The following is a 22,510-nucleotide window of genomic DNA, read 5'->3' as shown; positions in this document are numbered from 1 at the left end:
GTGGGTGGCGGTGGGGATGGATGGATGGTTGGATGGATGGATGCCCGCCTGACAGACTTTCATCAGGGATTGCACTGGCTCTAGAGCCCCTCCCTGCATTTGTGCATCTTGGTCTGAAAACCTGGATCACAAAGAGACGAGATATCTAGAGAAGAAACTTCTATTAGATCAGAGGGGTAAAGGGAGATGTGACAAAACTGCCAAGAAAACAGCTTCAAGAACTATGCTTCTTAAATACAGAGAACCTTTTATTACTAACCACAGTCACATGTACATGAACCTGTAACCTTTCAGAGCGTGTAACCTAGGAGCGGCTGCTCCTCACAACTGAGCAGTTCCTACCTGCACCCATGCAGAGAGAAGGCCACCTCCACTCTAACACTAGAGGACAGTCAGGTTTGTAACTAGTCTGTAAACAAGCCTGCACCGAAGCTGTGATACAGAGTGTTGACTTGCCGCTTGCAGGAGTCCACAACCAGGTAGGCAAAAGTCTGATCGTGGCTTTTGCTTGAAGGGTAACACAGGCCATTAATGTCCTAAGAGGGAGTAGAAAAAAAACACAATATTAGTGACAACGTGGATACCCAGGAGAAGTTCATAAAATCTGACTGAAATTATCATTTTGTTCCAATTGTAATGGTTTATTTCATGGCAGAATAAAATAAATACACCATGGTTTATTTCAGCAGTATTATGTCTCCATGAGGATCTTGGCACTACAAAGTGCACAGTTGCTCTGTCTGAACAGTTCCAGTTACCTTGAGGTAAATGTAAAATTAATATAAAATGTAAATTTCAAATGTAAAATTAAACATGTAAGCATGTGTATACACAATTCGAGCCTGAAATACAGATGATGTAATGATCCAATCGTGTTTCCTTTTACAAAGAAACAGATTTAGGAACTCAATACATAAAGCTGCTCTATAAGCTGAAAAAAAAAAATCTGTAAAGCTGGCTTTAAACTGACAGAGGGGAGATTCAGATTAGACATCAGGAAGAAATTCTTCACTGTGAAGGTGGTGAGGCACAGTTTGCCCAGAGAAGCTGTGACTGCCCCATCCCTCACTGTTCAAGGTCAGGTTGGACAGGGCTTGGAGCAACCTGGTCTAGTGGAAGGTGTCCCTGCCTGTGGCAGGGGTTTGGAACTGCATCAGCTTTAAGGTCACTTCCAATCCTAACCATTCTATGAGTCTATGAGTAATTCTTTTTCACTGAACATTTGCTACTGCATCTGTTCAGTTTCAAATGTTTGTGTTTAAGGAAAGCCCTCACTACAGTTCTTACTAACAGCTTTGAACCATTACTGAAAACATTCTGTATGCCAGGCCTCGGAGGGGGTCTGAAGGGAGTCTAGGCACAGCACCTCGCTCCCAAATCCTCATTCTGAAAGACCATGTTGAGCTGACAACCAAAGGAAGAACTGGGCTCTTTAGTTTCATACCCTACATCGGCACGTGTCAATAAAAGCTTTAGCATTGATAGGGCAGCACAGCTTGCCACATGCTCCTAATCCAGTCGGGATCCAATAACTACATGGGGGGAATTTTGGAGGGTTTACATTTAGTCTGGTAATTGAACATCTGAAAGATCAACAAATGCGTGGCTGACACCTCCTTTCATTTAGAACATGAATATCTCCTGCTCCCCAGCACCTTCATACAGCCATTGAAAAATATAGGTTCTGCTCCACTTTTCCACCTGAAAGAAATAGTTATATTGCATGTATTGTCCATTTTCTCCAGGAACATTTGGAACTCCCGGATCAATGACTATTCCAGATTAGAGGTACATCTCACACATACTTTTGTTGAAGCTGTCTTCCTGTGCATAAAACAATTCATCTTTTATTGGACCAAGGAAACATGCAGACTGTAACATCTCTCCATGATAAAGGCTCAGCTTAGAAGGAAAAGGTATGGGTTCCTCTTTATACCCCAAGAACTACTTTTTATGGTGAATTTTATCTTGTAGCTGTTAGCGACACCCCGTTTTATCTCCTGGTGTTTCAAAGAGTATGACCTCCCTTCTGTATGTTCTGGTATCTCCCTTTGGGGGACTATTCAACATCCTAAATATTAAATTAAGGTATGCACCACTATACAAGCATTGTTTAAGACAGCTAGAGATTTGACAATGCTTATTCACAGCATTTTCTGATGGTAGTCAGACGCTGCAAGCTAGAAATAGCATGCTGGTTTTAAGCAACACAGCATACTAGCTCTCTAGGTCCAATTTTAGAATGCCTGACTCTCTTCAGGTGTTTTCTAGAGATACATGTAAACCAAACAGTAGATTCTCAAATGCAGTAAGGAGAGCAAGCTGCAAGGTTTTACTGTAGTCAGCATCACAATGCCTTTGGGCCTTGATCCATAACTAACCTAAGCTCATGCACAAGACTGGAAAAGGAACAAGAGAAAACCAATGTCAAGATGTGGTTGCCAGTTAAACATTTTCCCATTGCTACTGAAGATCCACTTCCTGCAGTCCTTACAGAATTGACCAATATCAGTTTGGCTTCTGGTGATGAGGCATTTCAAGAAACTCTTTCATTATATGCAAGCCCCAAAGCTTTCAGGGGTATTTGGAGTTCCACAGAGTACTTGAACACAAGATTTAAAACTCTTTTTCTTGTGATGCTCAGGTCTGTCCGGTTGTGATGCTAAATGGATCTGCAGACATGTATAATTACACCTTAATACCTGGAAATATTTACATCTCTATAGTGGCCTTTTTTAGATATTGTTTCAAAACAAGGGCTTCTTAGCCACAGCTTAAGAACAAAATAAAAAGGAAGGGATGGTAGCAGGATTGTGTTACATACAGTTCTTAATCTCCAATTCCATTTGTACTTGTGCAAATATGTAAGTATATATATTTGTCCACTAATCAATCCAGCGTGCAAAAAAAGTGTGTTCTGGTTTCTCAGCAGCTCGAGTCACTTTGACCAGAAGAGCTTTTTATTATTTCTATCAGACTAAGAGGGCATGGCCATTTCTTTCAGGTACAAACCAAGACAGTAAGCCATTTTAAAAATTGTCATGTCAACGTTCACATTATAATAACACACTCTACAGTTATTTACCAGAAGAAGCCAAAAACTAAACCTACTTTTCATCACAAGCATGACATTTGTGCTCCAGTAGGTGCCCTTCCTGTAATTTCCAAGTAGGGTTTAAAGCACTTTGATCCACATAGCTATTACATAATCTAGACATACCCTTGTAAGCCTTTCTCTATTCTGAGAGAAAATTCTTCAGGATGTTCCTTAATGGAAACCAGAATTTCACAACTCTCCTTTATCTCACAAATTTTCAGAATGTGCAGAAAAGCTCAGTTTTCCCCAAGGGCTACAAGGAGGAGAGCCTGCTCTGGATTTACACTGGATTTTCTGTTGTCCATCCATGGTTTTGCTTCAGAAAGTTGTCAAAGTCTGTCTTTTCTCTCTCCTTTCTCCTTTCTCCTTTCTCCTTTCTCCTCTCTCCCTCTCCTCTCCTCTCCTCTCCTCTCCTCTCGCTTTTCTCACTTTTTCTTCTCTTATTCTCTTTTTCTTTTTTTTCTGTTCTTTTTCTCCTCTTCTCCTTTCCCTTCTTTTTTTTAATTTTATTTTCTCTTCATATTGATGATTTTTAATGTATGGCAAAGACAGTTAGGGAAACTCTTGAAAAATACACTTCATCTACCTAGGCATAAAAATCTGCGAAGTTCACATCAACACATTTGATTCAGAGATGGGAAGGAAACAGTAGTAAAAGAAGACCACCAAGTTACCAGTGTTTTGCTTTCTTATTTTGTTTTTATTACAGTCTGCAACCTAGAAGAAAGGTAAATTTTTCTGCTTCCATAAAGTGGTTATTTTCAAAAACCTTTCATGAATCACACATAAAACTTAACAGACCATGACCCACAGGTGAACAGCTGGGCTGTTGACAGCTTACAGGGAAGTCTGTGCAGTCTGAAATGACATCAGCTAGTTCTTTTGAAAGCAGGTACATTATCTGACATTTAATTATTACATACTCTGGTTACTCAAGAAGAATTTGGAGGAGTTCATCCTACTGTAACACTTAAATGACAGATATGCTGAATCTAGTAAACATGCAGCCAGTTCTCAGACTTATCTTGATGGTAAATGTTTGATTTTGCAAGAGAAACAGATAGGAATGAGACTTGACAAGGGAGGGAACAAGAGGTGAGCAGTTGTCTCACAATCCCAGCCTTTCTGCATGCTAAACTTCCCAGAAGTCTTTACAGAAACAGATGTGACACAAGCTATTTGGAAAGCTCTAGCAAGATTCCTAAAAACAGAACTATACAAAGTCAAGAGTGGATTCTTAATCCCTACTGCTGTCTCAAGTAGATCGAAAATCAGAATTACTCAGACCTTTTGGGTTATTTTTTCACAAACTAGTTTATGGGTGACCATTACAACTTCTAGTGTAATCCAGTAAACCTATTTTTAGTGAGCTATCAAATAAAACCTTAGCTAGTGGCTGTTGATGAAAAGTTAGTAAAGAGGATGAGAAAATAGGATGGGATCAGGGAAAGAGTTAATGAATAAAAAACAACAACTATGGAAAAATATCCCTTAAATATGGAATAGTACGATTTCTTTGTGTATTTTCATGTTATGCATGTTACTTCCACTAAAGTCTTGTATCAAAAATTATTAATACTTACATATGCAGACACTCTGAAGACAGTAGAAATAATTCTTATTTCTTTTGTTTCAGGATTCTTTTGAACACTGAAACACAGGGGAATAATACATACTTAACAGATACACTGGGAAATAATATACTTGATACACTAAGACTGTTTATTAAACTTCAGACTGTTTATTAAATTCTACATTTAATAAATACTTTTTTATTGCATTCATTGTGTTCTTGCTCAAATTTGATCCAGATCAATAGTTAAAATTCGTCTCATGCCACGTTGACCAGGAAAGCAGCATTGGCCACTGTTAGACAACATGGATATCATGACATCTTACTGAAAACCATTGAATGTGTCTTGTCAGCTGGATTGGTTCTATTGTTTTCAGTTACTAAATCACAGCAGTATTAGCCAGGCTCAGGTGATTCCAATATAAAGTCTGAATTTTGATAGCTATAAGAAGTTATTCAGCTAAACATTTTGTGAAAACCTTTTCACATATCCTTTAAGGAAAAAAAAACCAAGATGCAGTTCACTGTTGTTTAATACAGAGCACAAGAAGTAGCAGCAGTACTGCTGAAGAAATCCAGACTTTAGCTATAGAATTATAGTTCAGGTTCATTTTTCCTCCTTTGGAATGTTGTATAGAGAGCTGTGCAACTAAGGATGGTATTAGTTCTGAGTTTTTACATTTCCAGACTGTTTGTTTTGAAGACTGCCATTTCTCGCATCACCATCACTAATAACATTAAGATATTATTGCAAACATCCAGGCATCTCCACATATCTTACACTTAAGTAGTTTTAAATGTGTAATTTTTCCTTGGGTCTGCTTTAAGTGATGTTTACATTTCTTCATAATTTACATCATGTAACTCCCATTAATTTATCTAATTTCACAGATCCCTATTTACATTAATGCATTGTGGAGCAGTTGAGCCTTATAAATGCCAAACTTGCACAGTTCCAAGAAATGCATAGCTCAAGACCCGCCTTGTCACAAACAGGTTCTGTTCCCAGGGGTTCTCTTCCCAGGAAAGGTCCCAATATAGCCCAGTTGCTGGAGCATATGTGTTAAACACAGCACAGCTTACACCACACTAGCTCAAAACCATCTGTGACGACAGTCCCCTACTACCACTGCTTTCGCAAATCTTTTTATAGGAACAAACCCCAAATTAACCAACATCACCTTTGCTGATTCAATCTCTCCAACTAATAAAAGAAATTGACTCTCTGATTAACTGATTTCATATGTAGAGTAATGACACAGTCATGTATGAATTAAGCCTCTACTGTGGAGTTGATCTTTCCTATGATGAGTCAGGAAGGAGGCTTTCTCAGAACTTTTTGTTGCAGCTGGCATGTTGATATACTCAACAGTGGATTGAGAGAGCATTGCTGAAGCTTATACTGACCCCCGTTGTCTGCTTTACTACCCCTCAGAAAGGACTGCCTTCCCAGCAGGAACAGCTCAACAGGCTCATGACTCAGCTGCAGTTTACAGACCAGCATATTAAGATAAACTAACAGGGATGTCAGTTTATGCTAACATATCAGGCTGTAAACCACAGCAGTTCAGAAGGTCTTTAACCATCTCTGCTGAAAAAGTGACAACTTTCAGGACAAGGTATAGAGGGGGTATATAAGTGGGGTCAGCACTTTCTACCATATATCACCACCCCAAAAGATACAGTTGCATTCAAGTTACTCTGGCTTCACATTCCTTTTTTCAGTTTCTGGCTTTTTAATTTTTATGTTATGTGTATCTAGGATACCAAAGTAAGGGGTGACAAAAAGTAAGCATTCCTAGTTAGTCTAGTGCCTTGAGAAATTTTCCCCTTATGGTTAGCTTCCTGTAAGTCATTTTTCAGACTGTTTATTTTTAGTACTTCTTAAGGCAAAAGAACGTATCTGCCAAAATCAGATGAGAGTCTTCCCTTGTTGACTTGAGAGAAACCAGGAGGTTGCCTCTGACAAACTTACTTGCTTTATTTCTTTACTTTTTTTTCTGAAAGGTTTTAGAAAACACTACCTTGTCCTCTTGAAGAGGATAGTGTTGCCTTAAAAATAGCCTTCATACCCCACTTTGTTCTTTCAAATTGTTAACTTCTAAACTATTCACCAAATGTGGTGGTTCCTTCATCATTTTAACATGCATCTATTCTCCTTTTATGAAGGACAAACTTCCTCATCATCTCTCAATTCATTTTGGGTTCTATTTATATCTTAACCTTACAGGCAATATTTTATTAGGCTTTCAATCATTAAAATAACAATTCTTTAAATAAATTCATTTATTATGGTGAAAAGGACACGGAGATGGCACAGAAGGAAGGAGAAGAGGACAATGACTACAAGACACTGCAGCAGCTGTCACCACGGAGAGGCACTGCCAGAAAAATCAGTGGTTAAGTTCAGAAAACAAGATTTAGCAACAAAGATGGGCAGATTATATTTTAATTAACAAGTTTTTGTCACGTAAATGTATTTTAACTAAACCAAAATACTATGACAAGGATGTTGAAATTATTTAGGTTATGCAAGTTATGACAAGACATGGTGTCCTCAACATAAGGAGGACATGGAGCTGTTGGAGCAAGTACAGAGGAGGGCCATGAGAATGATAAGGGGCTGGAGCACTTCCCATATGAAGACAGGCTGAGAAAGTTCGGGGCTTTTCAGCCTGCAGAAGACAAGGCTGCATGGAGACCTCACAGCAGCCTTCCAGTATCTGAAGGGCGCCTACAAGGATGCTGGAGAGGGACTCTTCATCAGGGACTGTAGTGATAGGACTTCAAACTTAAACAGGGGAAGTTCAGGTTAGATATAAAGAAGTACTTTACTGTGAGGATGGTGAGGCACTGGAACAGGTTGCCTAAATAAGTAGTAAATGCTCCATCCCTGGCAGTGTTCAAGGTCAGGTTGAACAGTGCCTTGGGCGACATGGTTTAGTGTATGGTGTCCCTGCCCATGGCAGGGGATTTGGAACTAGATGATCCTAAGGTCCTTGTCTAACCCAAACCATTCTAGGATTCTATGACATTTAAAGTTAAATTTTGTAGGAATTCAACTGGTTACAGACTAATCACTGCTGGATTTCTAAGAGACAACAAGTTGTGTATTAATTCATTAGGAAGGTATTGTTACTCTTTTTACAAAGGAGAAAATATCTGCCATTTAGTAGTTGTATTTGGAAGTCCCCAGCTGGGCTTGTAAAATATCCAGGAGGGTTAATTTCAAAAGATTGTTGCATTCTTTCATAATAAAGCACTGCACATGGACATGCTTTAATAAAATTAAATCTCAAATCTTTTGTCACTATTTTGAACACTTGCACCTTGGAGTTAGAACTCAGGAAAGGCCAGAGAAAAGGCTGTAAGAAAGAGAAGTGGGGGGAAACCCATACCAGGTCTGCCACTCCCAAGCACTAAAAACACTTTTGTGGATGTGCTTATGCCAAGGCTCTTTTCCATAAAAAAACTGTTACAGGAGCAAACAGGGGCATTTTATACCCCTACAACCATATCACTATTAGATATATTTCATCTGTGGGGGCTAATTTTTTAATGCAGCTAGCAGCTAGTAATTATTGCACCACCCATTTGGTTTTCACCAAGGCTCTGGAGCCCTCAAGACATAAAAATTGAAGTTTAAGAAGAGTACATTTTACAGAATTTTTAATACCATGAGAAATATTTAATATTGCTTTACAATAAGTAGAAAGTATCCAATGGAGTTGCAATCCAAGATGAAAAGAAAACAGATGGAGGACAGCAGTCTGAACCAGAATTATTTAAAGAATAGCTGGTATTCAACAGAAATTTGAAGGTGGTCTGTTTGGTAACCAGAATTTAAGAGATCACTTATCTCCTTAGCAATTATTCACTGAAATTAAGAGGGCATAATAAAGTAATTTTAATTGCTTTGTTTTCTGGTGTAATTTGTGCAAAAAGGAAGTAACACAGTGCACAGCAGGGACTAGAAATTAGAAATTAAGACTGTGGCACACGTGTCCCTCTTCAGGGCTGCATTGCTTATGCTTTCACTGGCCTTTTGTCTCAAGATGGTGGTAATAAAACAGCAACATCATTTTGGATAAATTTGGGGCAGGTAGGAATGGGACAAAGCAAGAAACAAGTGATTGTGAAGGGGAGGGAAAGTCTCAAATGTTGAGATCAAAAGCTTTTCTCACGGGTCCAGCAATAACAAAGGAGCAAGAGAAAGATTTCATTAAATTGTGAGTTTCTTTTTCAACTGGTAGTTGGTGTTAAAGCCACCTCCACTGACAGTGAGAAATCAGCAGGCATTATAGGCACAGAAATTGAGAGATATATGGCAGGTAGATACTGAAGATCAGTTATGTCAAATGAACTGAGTAGATGTACTTCAGAACTCAGGAGAATAAGAAAGCTGGTAATTGGGAAAACAACCAACCAAATACCAAAACAACAGAGGAATGGTTCTGGAAAGAAGCAGCAGCACATGAGAAAAATCACAGAAATATATAAAGGACCAATAGGAAACAAGTTGAGGGTATAGAAAAAGCGAACCTTGAAAGCAGCATGAAATCGTGGGGAAGGGTTTGGCAGATCTCTTTTTTTTTTTTTAAGTGATGAGAACTACCTGACATCATCACCAAATTTTACATCAGGAAAAGGAAAAAGAAGGGGAACAGGGGGATAAAGAAAAGAAGTGGCTTAGAACAAAACTTAAACAAGTTGAGGAGAAAACAACTCAACAGCAAAGTAGAGCAATAAAGTGGAGGAACTGACTGGATTTGTGCTTTGTTCTAGGTCAATTCAACAACACAAGAGCAGAAACAGCTGTAGTCAAAGCAGTCAACTAAATCCACAGATTAGAGTAACAAACAGCCTGCTCCTAGTGCAGTGCACTGTTTAAAAGGAAAGGGAGGGTAGAGTTGGAGCACTGATGGATCCTTTTATGTCATCTTCTGTATTTCTGAGGAACCCACTTTATTTCCATATACGTGTGATATGGAAATATCAAAACTAATCAGACTGATAAGAAAGCTCTGGTGACTAATCACAGTATTCAAACTCATACATGCAGCAATCTAAGTTCATTATTTCTAAACCATTTTCTTGAAATATCACTAACACTCTATTTCGGTTTCAGTGGTTTCTCTAAAAGCATCAACTGTTCTACTGCCACTTTGATCACTTATTTTTGATGACCCTGGGGAACTGCATGTGACTAAATCAACTTGCATCCTGAAAAGTACTGACCATTAAAAAAATCTGAAAGCTACTCAGAAGTTATTAAAGATCTGTAAGTTGCTTAGGTTTAGTATTACAAAAAAATCCCCAAACCAGCCAAATATTTTGTTTTAAATATTTAGTTTGGATACAGCAATCTAAACACAAGTGCTACAGAAGTAAAGAAATATTCAGGTGATGAAGAATCACTGGGTCTAATCCTTTCACTGTATCTTTGTTCAGACATAAGTTTTACTCTTAAGTTTATCCAAAGACATTTTAAGAACAGAATTCATGATGAATACATCTTATGTATTTTTTCCCTATTATGCATATGTATAATCTTAAAATAGGAGATGAAATAGCAATTGGCCATCACACCATTCCAAACACAGCTGAGAAGGGAGAAAAATAGCAATTCCTACTTGAAGTAATTTGAAGCCTTTGTGGTGTACATTGCTGTGCATCACCTAGTATTAGCAGAGTCCTTGTGCTATCTCTCATTTCAGAGGTCTGCAATTGTTTTCAATTGTTCATGTTAATATTGTTCTTTTTACTATCCTATAAATACTTATTATGAGTGGCAAATAATAATATCAAATATGGTAGTATCATTCATGATCTTCATACTCCCATTAGCTCAGCAGGGAATGAGTCTTTGCATAACTGATAACTACATTCCATTTCCCACTAATCAGGAAAGAAGAAATTTTGTCAATTGGATATATCAAAACAGAGGAAAAAAAGCCTTTCTTTTCCCCATATTTGATCAATCATCTCTAAACTCAATTAAAAAAATACATAAAATTCCAAATAATTCTATATACCAGACCTGCCAAAAAGATGTGTGTAAGTCAAGTCCACTGTGTCATGTTAACAGCCAGGGAGAGTAATGAGACACTGGCACAAGTTGCTCAGAGAAGCTCTGGCTGCCCCATCCTTGGCAGTGTTCAAGGCCCAGTTGGATGGGGCTTTGAGCATCCTGGTCTAGTGGAACATGTCCCTGCCCATAGCAGTGCGGGGAACTAGATGATCTTTAAGGTGCCTTCCAACCCAAACCATTCTATGATTCTACCACACTTAGCTTTATGCTGCAAGAAGTATATGTGGAATGAAGAATACCAAAAGCCAAATGCATTACAAAAAAAAAAATCAGTTGGAATAAAATATATAGAAAACTTAAAATTTTGACTGAAGTATCTCAATTTATAAATCCTAAGACAAAAGCAGCTTGAATGTAGCCCAAGACTATACATCCAAGGCTTAATTGTTGATAATTATCAGTGACAGTAGGGACACAATCTGGTTCCAGTGGCATGCTATGTTTTCAGTAGATAATTACAAAAATAAAAATCCTTGAAATTGGATTGAATTATAAAACACCAATGTCAATATATATAAGAAAAGGTTTTATGTGGGACAGATGCCATTGAAATTGCATAGATTTTGGCACTGAACTACAACTGCTGTTACACATTGTTTCGATAGTTGAAGATGAATAAGGTTGCAGATTGATTAAATAACAGCCCTATTCCTGAAGCAGTAATGCAAATGAACTTATACAAATTGACACAAAGTATCTATGTGTACGCATATGTATGCGCTTGTATAACACAGAGACACTTACCTAACTAAGTCTTTATAAAATGCTTTTGTAGTTTCTAAGTATGGGCCAACTGCATCTTCAAACTGGCAAAGAGATCCTCCAATGCAAAGGTGCTTAAAAAGACAGAACAGAAATTCCTGGCGATCCAATGGACTGAATATGCCATAATGATCTGAATCTTCCAGAAGCAAGACCTTGTGGAACAAGAAAATAACAAGGAGGTCAAGTAGATGAAAATTTCTTACTTGAGATTAAGTTTATAAACAATGCAAGTACTTTGCCGTGTGTCACAGAGTTTCTGTCCATATAAAATAAATGCAATAGAGGTGGAAATAAATAAGTACTCTGTCTAAATTCTTCTTCCAATGATGCAGTTATGTCCAAAAATTGTAGATAATATAAAGCAGAATCACTGCCAGATGTGTGCCCACAAGACCTAAGGGGAGATTTTTTCAAGAGTTGTTTTTCACTGGTTTATTGTTCAGCATGCTAACAAAACAGTCAGCCACCTGAAAATTACCTATATTTCATAGCATGGTGTATGTTGGAAAGGACCTTAAGATCATCTAGTTCCAACCCCACTGACATGGGCAGGGACACGTCACACTAAAACAGGTCATCCAAGGCTGTGTCCAATCTGGTCTTGAGCACTGCCAGGGATGGGAGCATTTACCACTTCTTTGGGCAAAGAAGAAGATTTAGCATGTCAATTACTGCCATTTAGTTTGTCTTTGATAATTTTGCCTACTTTTGCTTTTTTACTCTAAGTTTACACAGTTATCTCACATTTGTAAAGGAATCACAAGGATCTCTCAAGGGGGGGATCGCTCAAAACTTGAACCACTCTTTAGTGCAGACTCTAGTGAGCCTTTATCTGCAGCCTGGATTAACCAGACATGATATCCAGCTGCCTCTATGTGTCTCACTTGCCTTTTGCTGCAATATTATGTGAACACAGAGGATGTGCTAGATCAGCCCCAGCTGCACACCCTGGTAAGGGTAGACAGTTATTGTAACTTAGTGTGGCTACAAGGCCTTCTAGTCACATCAGCTGAACTGCAGATGCCAGCCAGGTGAAAGCCAGACATGAGTTCACTGCTTTCTGGCCCTCTTTATAACATCACTGCACAACCTGAGTTAAAAGGGGTCAGGGCAGAAACTGTTGTTGATGGCCACTTCATAGGTATCCCAACCCCCCTTCTTGGTTTCAAGCAAGAGAAGACATGGCAGGTAGGAAAGAAATGTGGAGCTCCGCAGCAGAGGGCCACCCTGACAGCAGCAGGCAGTTTCTGCCCCCTACAGTCTGCCCTCCTACGGCGCTGACTGAGTCAATCTCAGGTTTTGACTGAAGTTTTGTTCCTGGAAGATTTTGACTCTTAATTCTTTCTGCCATCTCAGCTCTTACAAGTAGGAATCACATTTATTTCAAATAAATGTGAATCCTTCAACTTGCAAATGCAGAAACATACATTGTTTCCAAGGGAAGGAAAATGGAAAGAGACTGAATCTCCCAATTATTTCTTATTTTAAATGTTGCCTCTAACTTTCCTACATCCAATGCACTTAATTTTTCAAGAGACATTTCACATGTACCCAGCTTACAAATAAATACTTAGTATTTTGAACTGCTAGGATACAAACCACATCTGAAATTCAAACATGAGCTTGAGTTCTCTCCTTTTCCCAGTACTTTACAAGACAGACCAGTATTTCAGGCCACATCCTGTAACCAGTGTCACTGGTTCAAATACATTGCCTTCAAAGGATTTGCCGAGTGCAAATGAGTGCAACTCTATAATTATTAGGTGCTTATGTTGATTATATATACAAGGAAGAGCAAAATCCAGTTCTCCCACACTATGCTTTGCTAATGCTAAACAAACATAAGTTAAAAAAATTGTTTTACTTATGAAGTAAAAAGAAAAACAGGGAAGACACACATTGATTAAGAAGGTGCCACTGAAAAAGAGATTCTTTTTTAGACTAATCTGCTCTCTGACACCTCCACCGGAGTATAACAAACAGGATTTACCTTGCAGGCCTGTTCAGGGGTTATATTTAGTCCTTTTCAAGCATGCACCGAAAAATAATTTCCCTTCTCATGATTTTCTTTCCTTTGTTTCAGGGAAAAGACATGGAAGATGACTTTCCTTAAATGCCTTCACATACAATATGGTCAGCATTCCTGACCAGGAATGCTTCTGGATGTAGTTATCAATCAAGTACATTCAATTTCATCTACTACCTGGAAGGCTGGATGAACCCACAATTCTGGGCATCAAAGAACCTTTTCATTGGCATCACTTGTTTTCCCCTCCTAGGCAAATGAGTAGCTGCATTCCCCCCACACGACCCACTAAGCACTGACTACTTGAGACAAGGACAGGCAAAAGAGGGTTTTACCTTTTTCTCCCACCTAGAAAGGAAAAAGGGTCCACCTGGAAACCAGCACTGCTTTCACACATTCAGGCACTCCAATGCCTTACTCATTTCAATGCCCATTTTTACCAGAGAAAATACATATCATCAGAAAAAGAAAACAAACCACTGAAAAAATGTGTCCTTACAGTACCTAATAGAATATGAAAAATTGTAAGAAATTATTCATTGTTATACCGACCTTTCTTAACTCATCAGAGATGAGAATATCATCATAATAGTCATCATAACATTTTACAATATCTCCAGTTTCTCTAACAATTCCTTCAGAGTAGAGCCGATCAAAAAATGACATGGAAATCTCTGTACAGGGCACCAGTGTAGCTTCAATTTTTGTCACTTTGGAACCTGCAATATATAGGAAGGCTTCACTCCAAGTCTCTTGCAATACTTAAAATGGGAGCATTTCCATGTACTAATGGTTTTACTGTAATTTAATACAGTGTGGAAATAATCAACTTCTCTAAACGGTTGTGTGGGGGATATTCTGTAAACAAAGTACAGATCACACAAGTATGACTCAATCACAGAGTCTCTCAGAAAACAAAGCAAGCTAAGAAAGAAACAAGCGTAAAGAAAACATTAAATTCATCTGAATGATACTTTCCATTAAGGCTCATGTATCTGCTCCCCCTGTTGGTAATACTATCAGCCGGAACAAGAGAGAGATGAAACACCGTGTGAACTCAACAGCATGTTAGATCACACTCTTAGAAAATCACATTCCACAGCTTAAGCCTTAAAGAATCTGAGGACAAATACCAAATTCAGCCTGATGCAGTACAAAAGTCAATAGTTGCTAACAGCACCCCACAAAGTAAAACCCAAAGTGAACATAGCCTTGATGAATTTTTGGTTTGTTAAGTATAATATCTGAACTTCTTAAAAAATTATGCTGTAGCTACTGTAAGCTTTACTAACTAGCTATTTCAGAAGATGAAAAAGGTATTATCAGCACCTTTTGTATGAATCTGGAGTATTATTTCTGTACTTGTTGAGTGCTGAGTACATTTTTCTATCATTTTTCTGTTTTCTGTGCTTGCAAGTGATCCAAGGCTTGATCCTGTTGTTCATAAACATCTAGTGGGATTTGAGATACCATACAGTATTTTCCTTAGTGAGGTATTAGCCCATAAGGGCATATATCATCTTTGGATACAGTGTTACATCTACAAATTTGTATATGTGGTGTTGGATAACTTATGGCATCTCAAATAGCGTTTGATTCCATGTTTAGGAAACTTTGGACTCAGTCCAGTTCCATCTGACCTCAACTGGTTTAAGTGTTCAGACTAAATGCTAGAACACATTCTCTGCTCATCTCCAAGTTCCCCTGAACACCCTTCAAAGTGCTTTTGGACAGCAGAGGGGCACACAGGAGAGCATGGACACAGGTGAACATGCAACACAAGGGCAATGTGTCTCAGCAGAGATAATATTCACAGCATTACATCTTTCCATGACTTTTCCCAGCTGTAGGTTCCCTTAATGGGAGACCAGTCACCAACATCACAGTATCAAAAGGTTTTTGACCATACAGTTAAAGATAAGATTAGCTGTCCTGACAAACTGACCTAAAGGATCACTAAAGATTAGTGTTTAGGAAATGTTCAAATTTCACCCTTGATGGCAGTATTTCAGGAACAGAAACATGGCAAAAAAGGGATGATGCTTCCCAGAATGTCATTTCATTCTCATCCTAGTCTTTGCAAGTGTAGCTTAACAAATTTCTCTTCCCCCAAAGAAACCTCTCTGGGCTTTCTCCCATACATTATCACAGGCAGACTGCTTATCCATAGGTTAAGTAGGGCTAGCATTTTGGTATCTAAGACCAGGTAACCTGCACCCCCTGTCTCAGCAACACTAAGAAAATAATTAAAAAGAAGTTACAAACTGATGGCTTGAAGATGTGTCTGCTTAAGCTAAAAATACCATCAAGAAACTTCATAATTATTTTATTGGGAAAGTGTGATGTGAAGAAAATTCGCTACAGAGATTTGCTACAGATTCGCTTGGCATCTAATGGCCTGGCTTCACATCTGCAGGTATGACTATGAAAAAGGGTACCGTTTATTAAAGAAAAAAAGGTTTAGAACACTGTCCTACCTATCCACATAGTGACCATCAAAAAATAACCAAACTATGTAACCAAAATCACAAGTCAGAAAAAACTCATGGCATGCAGCCTCACAGCCTAAGAAAAAGCCACAAACTGCTGCTGATTGATTGATTGATTTGTGGTTCCTCCCACCCCCTCACTTTCAGACTCTTCTAACTTCCAGTTCTCCAGCTTTCTTTCACAGGGATAGGATTTTTATTTTATAAGAGATTTAATAAGAGCCAAATCAGCCTCTAACATAGAAATTATTTGGTAAAGACCTATGGATCAAAAACTCCATGAGTCAAAACTAATAAAAATCAGATGTTAAATAACTTAAGAAAAACACAGACATCTTACATTTTCCCAGTTATTGAGCTCAAAGTACAAGAAACTGAGCTATTCAGAGGCCTTCAAATTGTTAGGATTTTGCTGGGGGAGGGGTAGGAAAGGAGACACACTTGTGCTTTGAAACAAGATTTTATAAAAACTTTCATCAGGAAAAAAAAATTGAGAACCTTGTAATCTATTCAGTAGTAAAGAAAACCAAGCTATAAATGGAAAGGTTATATACACAGGAGTACACAATGGAGAATAGTCTCCATTTGAGAGGTGAGATTTGAAACTGCAGATTCAGAATTTCCTGGAGGAGAGTAACCTGTTTTAATAATACTGTAAAAGTGAGCAATAAAATAGGAAGAAGAAATGCCTTGAGAACTCTGCAAGTGGAAAACAAAGCTGAGAAGTACTGAAGCAGTTTAAGCTTCTTATAACAGCTAGCTCTGGAGTATCTATGCCTCCAGTATACTTTTAAATTAAAAGGCTGCATATCTAGTATGTTGCAGAAAAAAACCCAGATTAGGTATATTTAGAATTCCTCTAAAGTTTAAGAAAGATTTTTACCTCAGGAAAACATCTTGCAATTTCTTATTTATGAAACAGTTTATATGAAACATACATAATGCACATTCAGTGCTCTGCACTAAAAAGATGGTATTTCAAAATTAAAAGGTGTAGGTTGCCGATTTATAGGTTCAAATGACATCTAAAATTTTTGCAAATTATAATCTATAACAGTAGTCTAAAAACCTGCTGATTTAAGATTATCTTCCAGATTTTAAAACCCCATTCCAAAGACAGCAATCGTTAGAGCTTCAAGTATATATGACAGCTCAAGACTCCTTCTTAGGCAAACACTGAGTTTTATTTGCACAGAAAGACAGTAACCCTATCGCTTTGAAGATATCTTTTCAAGTGTTAATTGAGCTTAAGCAGATACAGTCGTGCCTTCCCAAGACTGCTGACAGGTGCAAGGCCAGTAATGTGTCCAAGGAAAAACCACAAGTTTTCATTGCAGCTATTTAAAAATACAAGTCTCAAGATGTAAGTTGGTAAGCACCAAATTTGTTCCTTTTGCTGCTTCTGTTTTTTAAATAGGAGAGTAACAGATGAAGGGAGTGTGATGGGGCTTAAAGACCATGGCAGAACTATCAGGTACTTTGCCAAGCAGTCAGGAAGAGAGAAAAAAATACCACTACTACAAGAGGCACAAAAGCGTGGTAGGAAAACAGTTCATTAAGAATCTGTCTGATCAGATGAAGTACACTAGAGAATATCTTTGTGTATTGTTTACCTAAAATGTTGTATTTCAAGTAGTGTTAAATCTGGAGTCCTTGCGACAATGTACTATCTGGGATTCCACCAAGAATCCCAACACATGGGGCAGCTGAGAAGGGAGGTACATGTTGCATTCCTTAAGGGGGGACACCGTGTTCTATGCCACCTTTTAATCTAACAGAGGGAGACTGAAGATATTATGGTCTGCTAATACAAAGGTGAGGATGAAAAGCAGCCAAAAGAAATAAAAAAGGAGATTAGACACAGGAGAAAAAAGTAATAAAGAACTTTTAGGAACAGGTTTTAGGAAAAGGAGATAGACAAGTAACAGAGAAGAGGTAGAAATAAAAATGAAAGTGAAACCATGCCACTGAATTAAAAGAAAAATAAAAGCAAATTCTTAGTGAGAAGGTAAAAGGGGGCCACAGCCTGGAAAAGACAAAAGGATTATGAAAACAAACACTCTCATAAAATAATATTATTTTGATGTTTTATATAATGTTGACATCTTTCTGTGGGTCCATAAATACTTTCTGCCCAAACTCATAGTGATGAGAAGGGCGTTTTCTAAGAACCTATTAAATCCTACTTACATTATGCATCCGAAATATCTTCCCTCTGCAAAAAACACCCTAGCATTTTTGTTTGCAAATATTTGAATCAATCTAGATTATGTAATTTTCTTCATATTTGCTGAAAAGTAAAATAATCTCATTTCTAGTATTTTCTTTCAAGAACAGAATAAGAGTTACTCTACAGTTGTAAGTAAATAGCGTATTTGGATTAACATACAAGTATGTCTGAAGAAGAAAATACTAGATGATCTTTTACCTCCTCCCACTCAAAGCTAATTCTTACTATATTTTCAAAAAATGCACATGAAGACTAAGTATAGAAAAATGTGCCAACATTCCTCACCAAAAATAGGCAAAGAATGGGAAGATGAAATTTTAAGAGCAAATGGGGTATACCAGCTGTTCAGGATTTAGGAAGGGAACCCTTCCAGTCCTCAGAACAAAATGTATTACTTCTGTGCTGTGGAAGATTGAGCAGAATCAGGAGCTGAGCTGAGATACTTGGCAAGTGACCCTCTGCTCTTCACGCAAGGTATGTAACCTACTGACCTGCACTTACAGGGACTGGCAAGTCCTAGGTTAGACAGATAGCCTGAAGAAATTCCTGCCTAAAGCAGGAAAAGGTTTACCCATAGTTTGAAATACATTTATTTTATTTCTGCTTGCCAGAATGAAAAAGAGATACCTGACACGGGACTTGAGATATATTTTACATATTTCAATTGTTTTAACAACCGGATACCATATTTGGAAAATGGATTTTTGCTGTATATAGTGGAAAAAACCTATGCCAGTTCCAGAGAACTGAAATGGAAAAGGTAGAAAACTCCCAAAGTTCATTAAATATTTATACACGGTAAAGTGTTTGCAGACAAATGAAAAGAACTGAGGACTTCCCATTATGCTCTTTCAATATATGCCTATTAAGGAAAATCACCAGAATTCACATTATGCATAAATCCCATTACAATATAACAAGCAATTTCCATGAAATTGTGTTTCATTTACATAACCAAAAATGCAATTTCAAAGTAGTGCCATAAAATCATGTGCTGTTTTAGTAATTTTCCTTTAGTGTCTCACTTCCATCTACAAACATAGTCAAGTGTGGTAAGCAGTTAATGATGTGGCAACAAACTAGAAGTCAACTTTACACTGTGACTGCAACTAAAGTAACCTATGACAGGGTTCTTCCTGCCTGGAACACTCCTGTGCAGATGAAATAGAGCACACTGCTGAGCTTGTGTAACTATCTAATCTTCTGCTCTCTCCACTTTAGTTTGAAACAGAGCAATAAACTCAGATCTCTCTTCTATAGAAGAGTGTCTTTGTCCAAATATTATCTGAATAAGATAGCATTATAATTCCACAATTAATGCAGTTGATTATCTCTGGATATATGTTTGGGTCAGCTGGATGACACAGACTAATTGAAATCAATTTTAGTAGCTTGCTTTATGGGTTGATGTACGGGTCAAGAAAAAAGTGTAACATCTGATAATTTAGTAACAAACTAGGTAAGAACATTTTCTTATTTTTTAGTAGAAGTCATTCTTTAAAATATTTCAACTACATAACATTTTCAACTACATATAAGAACTGTCATTATTACAAATGCCAAATTAGAGGAGAATAGTTACAACACAGACTTTTTTACTTAAGATTAATTTATTCTAAATTTACCCAGTGTAGTCCATTGTTCTGAAGCTGAGAGCAACTTCAAGTTAGTTTTCACATTTTGGTCATTAAAAAATGCCTATAATATTCAAATAAGAGAGTACAAGTTAATGAAATGAAACATAAATTCATCATCTATAATGACTTGGATACTTTCAAGGCAAATTATAAGGATCCAATTAGTAAGTAGATTCTGTATGATCTTTCAGTCTGGATACTAAATATCACACTACCAAATACATGGGTTTGTAACTTTGTGTAGCCAGTGTCTTCTACATATCCAAGATATCTTCATGTATTTTTATATGCAGTATTTACAGCAAAGCACTTTCAGTCCAACAACACACAAAAAAGGTTGCATGAAATCCTTAGAGGTACAGAAAATTGAAGAAAAAATTACAAAATTCTATCTCTGCATTCAATGTTGTTGAAGTAAAAAAAAAAAAACACCTAAATATGATTGTTAACTTTACATTTTGTGAATAAATTTGAAGCTTTGAGAACTGTAGAGACACACAAAACTTATTAAACAGATGCAGAAAAAATCCATAAGTTATTGAATAAGATTTGAAGTATTCAAATCTCAATGATTTATCAATTAAAAAAGAAAAGAGACATACATAGTAATATTGGTGGCTGACAAGTTTAAATGATAGATAAGCCAATTAAGAAAACCCACAAATATATATGCATACAAGCAGAGTAAATAATTATTGAAGAAGCTGCTAAGAAAATACTGAATTTTTCAGTCTCTGCAACACCAAATCTCTTCACCACCTCTCTGTAATACAGAGGTCAGACTATATAATGTAATGGTCTCTCTGTTCTCAGTTAATTCACAGCTATTCAGAGTTCACCATTTTATAGTGATAGTTTTACATTTTTTAATTCAAAAAGAGACAAGCATTGAGAAGGTAAATGCATATTTTGTAAACTTCAGTCATTTGAAATGTTTAGCAGTGGGAGATGAAATATTAGTGTACTTCTTTGTGAATTTCTTTATATTATCCTGGATAAAGAATCCAGCTTTTTTCTATTTTAAAATAGATGTACAACAAATCAAACAGTTGTTTTTAAAACAACATATGTTAAAAATATGTTTTTTAAAAAAAACACAGATTATTTTTTCCTGTCTGCAAACATATGAACACATTTGACTTTGCAGAAAACAGAAGTGGATGATACAAAATCAGCAAAAGACTTGAGTCCCAGAAAGCTGAAAGCCCAAAATTCCAGTGTAAAGCAATGGTATCTAATAAACTTTAAACTCTTGCATTTTCATATATGTGCTGCATATGTACATCTATTAGCACAGTATATTTACTGTGACAAAGCAGCAGTAGCTGTGAGCAAGGTGCCAACTGCATGTACATTGTTTAAAATCTCTCCCTGGGTGGACTTCCCAACATTAAATGCAGTGGCCAAGATCAGCATTCAGTTCAGATTCCCATTCTTGGGAATCTTGAATTACTAAATTCTTTCCTCTTAAAACAGAGTAATATTAGTACAGACTAAAATATTTTTACTGGACAATACATTTAACCGACAAAGTCTTGAGCACCACACCTAAATCACCTACTTTTAAGGAGACAGTGAATAGCGTGCTAACACTGCTATAATATTTGCTGTTATTAGCTTTCCAATGGCTATAATTTCATGGGGAAAAAGTCAACCTAAAATATAAAAACTTGGAACTACCGTAACAAATTCATCCTTTAGATAGGGTTTAAACTGCTGGTCAAAACCGAACGCTTGTGCTGTGATCCTGCCTTGCATAGACCTGAAATGATAAAATGAGATTAAAAATTCTGCAGACATAATAGGTACTAACCCACTCTGTAAATTTCCGTAGGCACACTACATAAAATACTATTCTGACCAATAATTATACTTTTTTACTTTTCTTTTTTTGCCCTTCTCACTTAGAACCGGCTCCCGCTCCTCCTTGGAGAGGCGGGGAAAGCCCGACTGCTGCGCTGCGAAGCTGAGGTACATCTTGGCTAGCCCTGGAAGACAAGGGCCAGGCAGTTTACGTGCCTGAAAAATACTGAGGAAAATTCCGATTTAAGGCGGGGAAGAGGGAAGCAGGAGAGACCCTGGCCTGCCGCCACCACAGCGGGCGCCCTGAGGGCACGGTGACGGCCTCAGCCTTCAGCACCGCCCGCCTCCCTCGGCTCCCCAAAGAGGCGCCTCTCGCAGAGGGCTTTCCCCCTCCCACCATTTGAGGAGCCGGTCCCGGATGTCCTTATCCTCCAGGCAGGGGAAAGCTTTCTGGGGCAGGGGGCGGAACGCGAAGGCCGGCGGACAGCGCCGATCCCCGGCAGACATCTTGCGGTGCCGGCGGCGGCCCGGCGGTTGCCATGGACACGGAGCCGCTCAGGCGGTGCTCTCCGGCCCGCTCCCGCCGCCCGCTCGGGCCCCTCACAGGCGTTCCGGCGCCCGCCGCGTCCGCGCTCGGCCGCTCCCCGTTCTGAGAGGATGAATTCAATTACTGCTATAAACCCCCTGATTAAACAGCAGTCCCCTTCCCTCTGCTTCTGCCTAGGCACCGGGAAAACTCAGGCTTGCCAAAGGAGAGCCTAGCAGAGCGGCGTGCAAAAGGAGGGTCTGCCATTGCCGG

At 38.1% G+C, this 22,510-nt stretch overlaps 1 protein-coding gene across 1 annotated transcript; it reads right to left on the bottom strand.

Moving 5' to 3' along the window:
• Positions 1-187: 187 nt before the first annotated feature.
• Positions 188-22,276, bottom strand: CFAP300 (cilia and flagella associated protein 300). The gene is made up of 7 exons (XM_005149716.3): positions 22,109-22,276; positions 21,589-21,670; positions 19,897-19,969; positions 14,105-14,271; positions 11,506-11,678; positions 4,681-4,747; positions 188-536 (listed from the first exon to the last, which is right to left on the bottom strand). Exons 1-7 carry the CDS (start codon positions 22,216-22,218, stop codon positions 405-407), a joined length of 804 nt encoding a protein of 267 aa, XP_005149773.1. The 5' UTR covers positions 22,219-22,276; the 3' UTR covers positions 188-404.
• Between the last annotated feature and the right edge of the window lie 234 nt (positions 22,277-22,510).

This window comes from Melopsittacus undulatus, chromosome 2 (assembly GCF_012275295.1).
Source record: "Melopsittacus undulatus isolate bMelUnd1 chromosome 2, bMelUnd1.mat.Z, whole genome shotgun sequence".
Lineage (NCBI taxonomy): Eukaryota > Metazoa > Chordata > Aves > Psittaciformes > Psittaculidae > Melopsittacus > Melopsittacus undulatus.
This window is presented reverse-complemented; position numbering and strand designations above follow the sequence as displayed.

Bases quoted from the DNA above. Each gene is read 5' to 3' on its own strand.
- CFAP300 (XM_005149716.3), bottom strand. From the start codon at position 22,218: ATGTCTGCCGGGGATCGGCGCTGTCCGCCGGCCTTCGCGTTCCGCCCC. The intron at 14,272-19,896 runs GTAAATTTAGAA...TATATATTGCAG, and splicing joins AGAACAATGGACTACACTGG to GTTCCAAAGTGACAAAAATT. The intron at 537-4,680 runs GTAAGTATTAAT...ACTCCCTCTTAG, and splicing joins TCTTCAGAGTGTCTGCATAT to GACATTAATGGCCTGTGTTA.